Source organism: Panthera leo, chromosome C2 (genome assembly GCF_018350215.1).
Source record: "Panthera leo isolate Ple1 chromosome C2, P.leo_Ple1_pat1.1, whole genome shotgun sequence".
Taxonomy (NCBI): domain Eukaryota; kingdom Metazoa; phylum Chordata; class Mammalia; order Carnivora; family Felidae; genus Panthera; species Panthera leo.
The window spans coordinates 99602089-99615723 of record NC_056687.1 but is presented as its reverse complement, the minus strand read 5'-3'; the positions used below and the strand labels follow the sequence as shown (position 1 = coordinate 99615723).

Below are 13635 nucleotides of genomic sequence, written 5' to 3'. Positions count from 1 at the left end.
AAATTCAATTCTATATACATCCTTTAATTGAATGGCCTGGTAAAATAGAAAAAAAACATTCTTCAGTGGAAGCATACATTCTTCGGAGAAGGTTAAAATAATATAGAATTTTTGCTGCATATAATCCACAAAGTCTAGTATAAACTTGAAAATTACTAAGCATGTAAAGACATAGAAAAATAGAAACTGAACCCTGATATTAGATGAACAAACAAAACCTTAAGTTATTTTAAGTATGTTCAAGAACTTAAAAAATAATATGTTTTATATAGGAGACAGGGAGGGACTCTTGGCAAAGAAAGTATTTTTAAAAAAGGAAATTTTTATCTGAAAACTAAAGTAAAATAAAAAATTCATGGGATTCATTCAGCTACAAATCGGAGAAGGCAGAAAGGTCAGTGAGCTTGCAGAAAAATCAATAAAAATTATTTAATTTGAAAAACAGAAGCAAAATTGAAGAAAAGAAACAAATTTAGTCACCTGTGGAATAATATTAAACAACCTAGTGTATGTATAAATGGAGTTTGAGAAGGAGATGAGAATGAGGAGACAAAAAGAATATTTGATGAAATACTGACCCAAAAAATCTCAAATATGACATTAAAAGTCAACAAGAAGAATCTTAGTAAACTCGAGATAAAAAAAAAATTCATACTTGGAAACGTCATGAATGAACTATTGAAAACCAAAGATAAAGAGAAAATTTTGAAATCGACCAGAGGGGTGAAAAAGCAGATATTGCATACAGGGAGAAAATCATATGAGTAAAAGCTTCACATAAGAACTAGAGAGATAAAAACATTACGGAACACATCTTTAAACTGATGAAAGAGAAAGAAAAAAAGATCAACTCAGAATTCTATATTCCTAAAAAAAATCCTTCAATTCAGGTAAAATAAAGACATTTTCATATAAAAGAAAACAGACAAAATTTGTAACTAGCCAATGTACACAATGAGAAATCCTAAAGTATGTTCTTCACCATGAAGGGAAATGATACCAGATGAAAACTAGAATCCACAGGTAAGAAGAAAGAACATTGGAAATGACAAGTCTGTGGGTAAATACAAAATATTGTTTTCTGTTTTTCCCATAAATTTACATAAATATAACTTATGGTTAAAGTGAATAAGATTTTAGGAGAGATTTTATATTACACATTGCCTAAACATGTGGCAGCAATATTGAAAAACATCAAGAATGCATGAAATGATATTGTTGGTCTCCTGACTTTGTGAGGTAGTAAGGGTGAAATAGAAAATGGGAAGCATGAATTGTGAAGAAAGTGGGAAATGCCAGTTGCAAAATGAAAAATGTTTCGATATTAACTCTAAGTTGACTTTCATAAGTTAAAGACACAATTGTTAGCCCTAAAGCAACCACTGGAAAACATATTAAAGGCAAATTAAAATGTCTATATAAAAACTAAATTGAAAAAAAAAACTTTCAATTAGGGTAAAAAAATTGGTGGATTAATCACACCAATTGTAAGGAAGATTTCTTAAAAAATGTAAGTGGAAGAAAAGGATAGAACAAAACATGCAAACATAAGTATAGGAACCTTGACCTGTCTATCTTAATATTAGGCAAAGCCAACTTCAGGATGAAGAGACATTTCATAATGGTAAAACAGCCAATTAATCAGGACTACATAATTCTAACTATGCATAGAAATTAATAGCATAGCTTTAAAATACTAAAAGTAATTAGGAGGGCAAAATGGAGAAATGAGTAACACCACAATTACAATTGAAGATGCTAATACCCCTCTCTCAGCATTTGAAGCAAGTAGACAGACAAAATTATTAGGAAGAGTATTAGAAGACCTGAGCAATTGTGAACTAATTAATTTATGGAACGAATCATACCAAGTAAACTAAAGAGCACATAAGATAATCACCCATATGGATCATATACTGGGTCCTAAAATAGTTCTTAATATATTTCACAGGGAAAAATCTTAGAGTATTGTCTCTCACTAGAATGGAACTAAATTGGAAATCAACAACGAAATATATAGAAATTATCCAAATACTTGGAGGTTAAGTAACAGTCTAGTAAATGACCCATTGGCAACATAAAAAATCACATAGAACAATTCAAAATTATTTTGAATTTAATTATAACAAACAGTACAATATGTACTAGACATTATTTGTTAAATTTGTTAAAACATTTTCTGAGCCATGAACTTGATACCTTGTTTTTCTGAAGAATTATTACAACTCCTACTTCTACTTTTTTTTTATTTTCTTAATGCATTGTTTTTGGGTTATGAAGAAGTAGAAACCTGTAGTTTCTCAATCTTGGAAGTATTCACTTTGGGAATGAATAGTTAATTCTTTGTTGTGGGAGCTGTTCTGTGCTTTGCTGGAAGTGTAGGAGCATCCCTGGCCTCTTCCTTGCCAGCGTTACCCCCACTCCCAGTTGTGACACTCAAATACAGTTCCAGACATTATTGAATGTTCCCAAGTGTGGGGTGGGGGGGAGGCGGTGAGAGCATGAGAGGGTAGAGGATTAATCTCCCAGCATTGAAAACCAGAGTTAGAACATCATGTTTGTGGTAAGATAGATGTGGATGGATTTATAAACTGTGTATTTGCCAACTTTGTTTCCTTTGGAGTTTACTTAACTATTTTAAACTTTTATATTTATTCATAGATATACTTTGAAAAAAGACAATTTGTACCAGGAGATTAACATCATGTTTGCCATCAAGTTAACTGTCAGCATGTATGAAGTATTATTATTTCTGTTCAACTGTGTGAATATGAACTGTAAAGACACTCCCTAACTGAAATGACATCATGTGATAGCTAAACTACACTGAAAAGTTTACTTTAATCTTTATGGCTTAAAATCTTACTTATATGAACTTGTCTTTATGATTGAAATGTGTTAACCTTCATATATTTCTCATTAAAATATATTAATAATAGAAGTAGATTGGGATTAAACAATATATTCTATTAAGTGGCAAAGATTCTCTTCTTGGAACTCTTGCTATCTGTGTGTCAGGATATATTCCACATCCGATTCTCAGTGTTCTCCATTGTGACATGAGAAAATATAAATTTTCTGGTAATTTCAATATGCAAAATATAAAGTCCTTTAAAAATTACAGGCCCATCAATAATCTTAAGAAATATATCTCCTTAAATTCTTTACAATCTCTAGAATTATAAGAAAGAATTTAAAACATATTAAAATGATTTAATATGGGCATAGCCTTTAGGCAGAGAACAAAATGAGATAGAAATAATTCTAATGCTTCTCCAGTAATGATGATCCTTCTTCAGCAGAAATTTGATGTTGAGAAGGCAAAAGATATTGCACAACTACAGGTAAATTAATAGCCCACAAATCTTAAATATATATATATATATACACACACACACATACATATATATATATGTGTGTGTGTGTGTGTGTATATATATATATATATATATATATATATATATATATATATATATTTACTCATTCTAGCCTGTACCTATTTTTGCTCAATCATTGGATAACATTGGATAGCCAAATATTTGATAAATATGTTATATACCAATGGCAGTAACTCTAATGAGTGGGCATCCAGTAAAACCAGTTTCTCTTTTCAGAAGCCTGTTTAGTTTAGGTTAGGAGGCTCAGCATATGATGATAAATAACACAGAGACAAATTACAGTCAATCACTTCTGTGGAGAGTGAAAAGAGGTCCGAAGCAATTATAACTTTAAGAATTAAAGATATGCTTGGTGAAACATGTGGGTGCTCAGGATCTTCAAAAAAAGTGGGACGTGTGTCATTAAAAAGAAAGGTAGACATTTTAAACAGGGTGCAAAGCAAGAGCAAGGCTCTAAGGTGTATTAAGCTTGAAATCTTTGGCATTCATGAGATAACTGCCCTGCCATGAAGCCAGATATTGTTGGGGAATATGGGTTGCTGTGAGATTATAAAAGCCTCTTAATGAAAGATAGAATTTTAGCTTTAGACACACTGGCTAAGCATTAAAAAGTTTTGAGAAGAATTATATTATACAAGTCCTTTGTAGAAAGATATATATATATATATAGTGACATGAAGTACAATGAATTTCAAATGGAGGTTGGAAAAGAAAACCAGAATGCAATAATACTAGTATCAACATTTTTTCAGTTATAAAAGATATTATGACAGATTGGATTAGCACATCCATCAATTTGTGTGTCTATAACTATTTCTTTTAAACATAGGTGCTCAAATTTCTATTTGTTTTGTTCTTCCCATGGATACAAGGTATCCCAATATAGAAAATTCTTTTTAGGATTACAAAAAAACCCTTATATCAATGCACATGCATTTATATATTTGAGAAATACACAAATTAGAAAATACATGTGAACAGATTATTTTCTTCTGATTCTTGAGGATATAATATCACAATATTTATAACAGATGAGGAAAAATGGGTTCTTTTGTCATATGTCTGATTATCTAATGTTAGCTATATGACTGCTCAAATGCAAAACAGCTTAGCTAAACATGGGGACCCTTGTAGACGCCCTTGTCCAATACAGATCACTTGAAAACTCTGAACGAACCTAGTAGGGGAAAAATTGATAAAATGCCAAACTCTGCATTTGTATTTGGAGTAATCTGAGGGCCAACTCCATCACCATCTTGCCCTTTGATTTTCCTAATCAGGAATGTGTTTTTTCACTACCTCTGCTTAGAAGCATGAAGAGAAGATATATTCCTGCTCTTCCCTAAACCTGTAAACATTATACATTTCAGGTTCAAGAGTATGGTCACAATAGCTTTAGTTTTCAAGGTAAACATCCACTTCCATACAAACTTTGGCTAATATTACTGAAGTACTTCACAGTATTTTGGGAATGAAATCAGAAAATGTTTTTTTTTTTTTTTTTGTAAAGTCATTTGATGATTTATGTTAAGCACCCTGATGCAAGAAATTGAAATTCATTACATAATAAAAACCAAAACTAGCTTATGGTACAGAAAGAATAAAAAACTAAAACATGTCTGTGCCTTTAATGAAGTCTACACCACAGAGCAAGCAGAGTTAAGCAAAAGCAATCACAATCAAAACAATTCCAAAAATCAACACTTACCCATATTTTGCAAAATTTGCCCAGTAGTTCATGATGGATCTGCTCAAAATTTCCTCAGCTCTTGTGTAGTTAACTCTTCTTTCCAGAGGCAAACCAAAGACAAACTCAATTTCATAACCATGCATCACTCCCATCCATTCTGGCCAAGGAAGTTGGGAAGATCGGTGTTCAAAATAGTAGAAAAAGGCATTATTTCCCAATTCTGAGAATTTTGTGGTGAACTCCAAAGCAGGGCATATGATATTGTAATCCCCAAGAACATCATCCAAGGCCTCACGGTACTTTTCAGCTCTCTGATCATCTAACAAGTCCACATAATAAAAAAGAATCGCTTCCCTTCCAAATTCACTCACTCCTGGAAAATATATTTTTAAACCTTCTTGAAATTCTTTTCTAGTTATGATACTGTCATTATCTTTGCTGAAACCAGGAGCACCATATACTAAAAATGCTGTCCCTTCATCTTTATTAACACCCACCAAGATTTGGGTTTTTTTGAACTGTCCAAGTTGGAGCAGTGTGTCTGGCATATCAGTGAGAAAATCACCATCCACGACTGGACCAAAGTTTACAGATAAAAGAGTATCAGAGGGGACAACCAATAGTTCATTCAGTAGAATTTCCTGGGGATCTTTGTTTCGAAGGCATTTGATGATCTCTGTGTCATTTTCTTTAGAGCAACCAATAAATTTAGCTAAGGTCAGTGTTCTGTTCTTGGCTTCATCCAGAGACATTACTGCCCAAGGGGCATTAGAGGATCCACTTTGCAGAATGGCTCTGGTAAACAATGGCTGGCTTCTAGAAGAAAGTAAATGAAGGCTAACTGAACCCGCCCCTGCACTTTCTCCAAAGAGAGTTACGCTTTTAGGATTTCCACCAAAGGCTGCTATATTTTTTTGGACCCACTGTAGTGCCAACTGTTGATCAAATAAGCCCATATTCCCTGGTATCTCAGGATTTCCTGGTAAAGCTAAGAATCCTAGGGCACCCACCCTATAGTTCATTGAAACTACAATAACTCTTTCAACCCGAGCCAGAAACTTGCCATCATAAACAGGTAAAGATGATGTTCCGGTTTGAAAACCACCTCCATAAATCCATATCATTACAGTAGCATTTTTTGGTTTAGGTGTTGGAATCCACACATTCAGGTATAAACAGTCTTCACTGAGATCAGTGTTTGGGTTCCACATCTCTGATCCAGGGAAGCCTGGGAAACTTTGATCTGCATTCTGATAGCAAGAATTTGCATATTTTGTGGCATTCCAAATATCGGACCACTTGGTCAAGAATTGTGGCTTTTTGAATCGAAGTCTACCAAGAGGTGGCTGTGCATAGGGAATTCCCAGAAAGGCTGTCACCGTGCCATCAAGAACTGGCAAGTTCGTCCCTCTGACTTTTCCATTCTTGGTTGTAATTATGATGTCTTCCTCCGTGTGTGACTTCCCAATGAGCACCCAGAGCAGAAGAAACCGCAAGAGAAATTGGATGCTTATGATTGTACCCTTGCTCTGCATATTGATTTCTGAAAGAGAGGTGATTAGGAAGTTTTAAAAGCCTCATGCATCAAGTATTATATTTTATTTATGATAATTAATTAAAGCACAGTAGTTCTTATTAACCCTGCCAATTATGAAAACTAATAAATCTGCTACCACTATAAAGGTTTTATCAAAAAAAAAAACCCAGAAAATGCTTGAAGATATTTCAGTTTTCAATTTAGAATAGAAATAAGTGGAATGGAAAAGCAGAAATCATTTCACTTTGGAAAGATTCATTATCAAGTGTCGGCAAAGAATATTTAGTATTTAAATGTTTTTAGTGTTTGTTTAGTTTTGAGAGAGAGAGAGGCAGAGAGAAATAGAGCATTAGTGGGGGAGGGGTAGAGACAGAAGGAGACACAGAATCCAAAGCAGTCTCTGGGTCTGTCAGCACAGGGGCCTGACGTGGGGCTTGAACTCAAGAAACGTGAGGTCATGACCTGAGCCAGAGTCGGAGGCTTAACTGACTGAGCCACCCGGGCACCCTAGAAGATTTAATATTTTCAAGAGGAAGTTTGTCCCAGGCATATATATATATATATTTCTCCACCATACACAGACCCACCAAAAGTGGAATTAAGTAGTAGTCAATTTATGACAGATATAATTTCCTCCTTGATTAGAGGAGGAAATACAAGCTTGTGTATTTTCTGAAATACACACTGTTCTATTCATGGCCAGCTTAGACTTCTGTTATTGTATTTTTCTGTTTCCATGGTCCCTTCTGTGGTCCTTTCTGCCTCATGGTTTCTTCCTCTACACAATTCAGAAGAGAATTTGAACAATCTGTTCATAGAATACTAAGTAACAAAAATACAGCAGTTGTCATTTATCTTAAAAATTGTGAAAACGAACACATCTGTGACCCCTATAAAGAACTATGGGAAAAACTGGAAGAGAAGGCTGCAGACATATAACACACAAGTTCTGGAAAGTGAATAACGAAGAAATTCCTTCTCTATACCTGAATTGCAATGTCAATAGAGAGAACCAGTAGCTGATAATATATCGTGTGGGAGAAGATAGTTTGAAGGAATTTAACACTCAGGTATTACTCAATGCACATCTATTATTTGTTAATTGATTAACAACTTGTGATGATAAATATGTTGACATGATCAGATTAGTTGCATTTTGATAGTGGACAAAATTAGTGAAATTAAGAGAACTAATGCTGAGAAATTACTGGAAAAGGTAGAAGAAAAAGCAATATTTGACATTTAAAAAATATTTATTGATGACATGAAGAGATTGCTTATGGAAATCAAAGTTTTATTAAAATTTCATAATTCACACTCGAATTTCTTTGAAATTAATAAAATTTAAAACTCAGATTCTGAAACTCCAAATGACAAAGAGGGACACAAAAATGTAATGCCCATATCAATAAAAAAAACTACCATCTTTATATAATTGAAAGAAGACCTGATTAAAACGGTCAAATACAAACACTGACTCCATCCACACAATAATAACAAAGGTCCATAAATGTGCAAAATTTTTTTCTTTATTATTTTTGGTATTATAATTGTAAAACAATCTATGTGTCTAAGAAGCTAATCATGTGAGCATTGAGAAATTGTATTAGCGTGTGTGTGTGTGTGTGTGTGTGTGTGTTTAATTTAGATTATCTCGAAGGCAGAGAAGAACGCATCATCCTGAAAACTGTGCCAGAGTTACAATTTTCACATTTTAAATCAATCTCATTTACCACTGCTAATAGTGCAGCTAGTGATCAAAAAGTATTTCTTGAGCCCCGCAAAAGATCTAAATAAATTGATCAATTGTATACAGTATTTTGTTCAGTGTACTTATAGATCTCTTTATCTCTGCTTCTGTCTATATCTATATAGCTATACATGTAGATCTTATTCTTTCAATGTCCATAAGTATATGCATATTTTTACATATATGTCTATATATAATGATTATTATGGTAATCAAGTTTTAAAAAATCAAAATGTGAAATTATTTTATGTTCTCAAATTTGATACAATTGAATCTGTGTTAAGACCATTGAAATATATTATTGAAGTATATAATATCTTAATACTATTTCTATATTATTATATTATTTCTATACTATGATATATTTATATTATTTATGATTATATTATATTATAATCTCACACTATTATGATAATGTAATAATAATGTAAAGTTTCCTGTAGACTTGACACTTACTAATGAGATTTTATATTTCTGACAGTTTAGGAGTTTTAGAGGCATGGCTACCACAGTCTTTTTTTTTTTTTTCCTTTTGATAATTTCTAAGCCCTTTCTTTTAAATAAATTTCAGTGACATTTGGAGAACAAAATGCTGCAATGGATTTTTTTTTTTTCTTTTTTAAAAACCTGTTTGGGAAGGAAAAAAAGAATTAAGATACCAAGTGGGTTTACTTTAAGCTGCATTTCAATAGATTAATTGCAGCATCTCTGGTTGGCCTCATTCCTCCCTGTGGCTTGGCTCAAGCTATGTTCTTCTGAGTCTGAAGCAGAGATTGTCTGGGCTTTTTTCTTGGTTTTATATAAATATTATTTTGCCTTTATTAACAAAACACCTAATGCTAATAATAATTTTTGGTCTCTGATACTTTTCAATCATTTGCTGTACAGTTTATTAATTTTATTGCATAGCAAGTATACCACCGAAATGTTTTGTTTTTGCATGTAATTAATATATGCAATAATCTTCCTTGACTATTTAAAAAAATATCTACTATAACAATTAAAAGGTTGTCATATCATTCCCATGCCACTTAGCTTGATTTACATAACTGTTTCTTATATGGTTTTATTTATATTTGTGCTGAATAGGTGTTAATGTTGTATAGTATGATTCATCCAAATAATAACTAAGCTTGCTTTTTCAACCATGATCTGTGAGTCATCATCTTATAAATAATGTAATTAGGAACATTCAAAAAATTCATTGTAAGCATGTGTTCACTGCAAGAATGGCAATATAATTCCAACTCACTATCATGCTGCCTGTTGGAATGTTTATACACCATATTATGAAATCTAGACTTTAATACAAAAATACTCATGTGCTCACATACTCATTGTTAGTGTAGGCTAATATTTTTATATTTAGCCGCAGCACTTATCTAAATAAGCATTTTCATAATCTGGTATTCTCTAGTCTAACAGGTTTCTCTGTAGTTTTACTACTAAGAGATATTTGTATTTTTAGTATATGCTATCACATGATTAAATAATCAAAAGATAAATAAAGGAGACTAAGAAAATTTTATTAGTTTGTATGTCTAAATCTTTATTTTTTAACCAAATTGATGTTTATTCATTTTTGATAGAGAGGGGTGGGGAGGGGCAGAAAGAGACAGGCACAGAATCTGAAACAGGTTCCAGGCTCCAAGAGTCAGCACAGAGCCCCACGTGGGGTTCGAACCCACAGTCTGACTGTGGTTAAGATCATGACTTGAGCCGAAGTTGGTCACTTAACCAGCTGAGCCACCCAGTCACCCCATATATATCTAAATCTTTATTAATAACTAAACCATTTTATTCAATAAATTCTAGTGCAAATTGGCTAATGTCACATTAAATAAACAATTTAAACTCTGAGAATACATAACACGTTTACTATAAAGAATAGGGAAAATTTTCATACCAAGAACAACTGACTATCTAAATTTAGATCACTTAACTTACTGTCATAGTTTTTGAAAGAAAGGCAGGAGTTTTTGTTTGGAATTGCAAAAGAAATTGAATGATGGAAGTGGGAAGAGGAAAAAGCTGAAAGATATTTAAGACTATAGTATTCTAAGGATATCAGGTGCTCTAGGATATCAAAATCTACTGGCCATCTTTGGAAAATATTCTAAACTTTGAATAGTAAAACTTTGAAAAATAAAAAAAAGGCAAAAAATACATTTTTTGGATTTTTGATTTAATTTTGAAAGCATCAATTTTAAGAAATATGTTATGCTATAAGATATGGGTGTAAAACGATTAATAGAAAGAGCTATTTCTTTGCCATAAATATTCCATAGTTGATTATCAAACACATTTTCAAAATAATTGGCCACCCACGGTCAAGCAAATATTGATAACAGTTTTCTCTGAGTGTAATTTCCGTTTTTAAAAACAGTATAATATGTATTTCTATATAAAAATAAAGCTTCTTAAAATAGTCGGGCAAGAGACATCTAGACGATATGATCTAGAACAAGCATCTCTAAGATGTATTTGGCCAAAGTAAGACAGTTAAACCTTTATACCAAACCTAAAAAGCTTGTTTTGTTGCAGGCTATCTGAAGTGGGCAATTGAGGAAGTCTGTTTACAATAGACTCTACCACTGCCTTTCAGGGATCGTTCTGATATCTTTTAGGCAATAAAAGAATGTGTACAGATAGAAGACACGATGTTAGGTATTAGAAATGTAAGATCTGTATCTCTCCTCAACTCGGAAGAATATTCACAAAGTCTTCCTTGGGTGAATAAATCAAACATTTAATATTAGAGAGATAACTTGGGTCTTCTTTGAAAGTTGAGTCTGGTCTTTGGTTGACATCTATTCAACTATAATTCTCTAACATCCTGTACAGTTCAGTTTCTAAGAATAAGCAGATTTTGGCATGAAAGCATCAGTATGAAGACAACATGTAATTTAAACATGTTATTAATTTTTATCAAAAAACGACTCAAAGCAGAAACTAAATTTATAAACAAGATGTGACTTGCTAAGATATTATTAACTTGTATTTCAAAAACTGAAATGTGGAATAGATCTCAAGCAGTTTCTTAAGGTTAAAGAAGCAGAGCATTAAAAACAAAAAACAACGAAAGAACAACAAATCTAGGAGAATAAAACAACTTTGCAAATCCAATTAGAAATTTTATTTGTCATTCAAAGATAATGTCATTTCAAAATCACAGAGAATTCCTGAAGATCTTCATTTAAAGTATAAAGACATTTAAAAACTCATGTTCATCCTTAAGAAAGTTCCTATTTACATAAATGAAATATAATTAAGCTTACCATCAGTATGAGATAGTTTCTATTATGGAAGATATTACACAGACTAGGGATAGAAACTTCTGGTTGAGTGTATTACTATGTTATACACTCATAAAGATTGGGAAGGCCTACTCTTGAAATAAAAGGAAATTATATATGGAAATCATAAACAATTAAATAATTTTATTCACATTTCAGTTTACTTTTATCATTCATACATATTACACTCAATGTTCAATCCTCTGATTAAATAAGTACTGATATCATCAAAATAAGAGTAGATTTGCCAGACGACAGGATGAATAGAAAATCTATATTTCTAATTGTTTCCATAATAATAGTAATAATAGAAAATTTCCAATATTTTGCTATACTTTAAATGCGCATATTAAAAAAAAAAAGAGGACAAACAGGACAAAGGTGGGGGGAGTTCGTAAATGAAATTAGAAAACAGAATTTTCTTTTAGATACAAGAAACTTACACCTCATTCTTTGCCAGTTTGATACTGGTAAAGTTTCAGATGACAAAATGTTGATTAAGAAAAGTACCCTGTCAAGCCAGACAATAAGAGGACTATTCATTTCATTCCACTTAAAAAAGAAGAAAAGAAAAAAAATAGACTAAGACAGGTCAAAGACCACTTTTATTATCCTTTTCAGGAGAGATTCACTAAATCGTGCTTTTAAGGGCAAAATAGAGCATAAAAATATTTCCTTCAGAGAGTGCCCTGAGAACATACATCACAGTGACTCCACAAGTGCTGCGGTCCTTTACACAAAGTTGAATAAATTCACTATTTTCTCAGCAGTTAAATGGACTCAGTTTGCTTTCCTTGAATAATAGGCAGATTTGATGCATGTGTCTGCTGGCTCGCTTCATCTGTCCCATTTGCAATAACTGTCCTCCACAGAGCACCAAAGGGGCACAGCAGACAAGTGAAGGGATAGCAATCCTACAGAATGAGCTTCACCGCAAGTTGCATCTCTACACGAACACGTAAATTCTGAGCAGCTTACCTGACTCACTGCAACAAAGATGATAAAGTTTGCAAGGAGTGGAAGTCATGGAATACTTCAGGGAAATGCAGAATGCAGCTGCTGCTCCAGCCTGTAAATTGGACTGCACTGACATTACAATCAACTGTTACTGACAAAGCTCGCGAGAGTTGGCAGCAGCAACTTGATCTAGAGGCAGCCAATCTTTACACTCTGACATCTGTTCAGAGGCTAATGGTACGAATGCAATAGTGATTCATTTACAAAAGTATCACTAGATTTCTTTACGAATTGCAGGCGCTAGTTTCAGAGTGAGGGGAAAAAAAGAGAAGCTTCTTTAACAGAAGCTGATATTGAACAGAAAATGCACGTGTTTTCCTTTTTAAACACTACCAGAACTTTTAAGTGTTTTTCCTCTTTTATAGAATATGAAATTTTTGTGCTTATTTTAAGATTTAAAGACGTGCACATTGTCCTAAAGAAGTGTGGTATTGAAATTCTTTGTACCTTCAATCTGTGCCTTGCATGTAGTTATAAAGGAGTGCAAAAGAGGAAATAGGAAACAAAATAATTACTCTGTAGATAAAACTATGCAAATCAAAAGATTGCTTATACTAACTGAATGTATGTCTCTATTAGTTATGTCCTTCCAAGCACTGTGCCCCGATACTTTCTTTAAGTTATACAAATCTCAGCATTGGTAATTTCCTATTCAGGGGCCCTGCAAGCAGTCAAGCGTGATGAGAAGCAACAATTTTCTCATCAAAACAAAAATACAATGAACAATCTTCACCAAACTCTTAAAAAGACACATTTATCAGCTGGAAGAGTATGAATTCCCAAGGATGTATTTATAACTTTCGGGCTTTTATCTTCTTTGAAATATATATTTAGGAAAATGAAAAAAATAAACTTTAATGCCTCTTTCTCAGTGCAGTTATTTCTTTATCTGTTGCAAATGAGTTTTCACTTTTAAATTTCTCACTATTGGGCTCACTGAGGACTAA

General features: G+C 32.7%; 1 protein-coding gene across 1 annotated transcript in view; it reads right to left on the bottom strand.

The window, feature by feature from the left end:
• BCHE (butyrylcholinesterase) overlaps positions 1 to 12747 on the bottom strand; it is a 64564-nt gene extending 51817 nt beyond the window's left edge. The window contains exons 1-2 of the mRNA XM_042903362.1: positions 12650 to 12747; positions 5107 to 6631 (exon numbers count right to left, since the gene is read on the bottom strand). Coding sequence (XP_042759296.1) covers positions 5107 to 6631; positions 12650 to 12698 — 1574 coding nt within the window. The 5' untranslated portion in view covers positions 12699 to 12747. The remainder of the gene's footprint in view (positions 1 to 5106; positions 6632 to 12649) is intronic.
• Between the last annotated feature and the right edge of the window lie 888 nt (positions 12748 to 13635).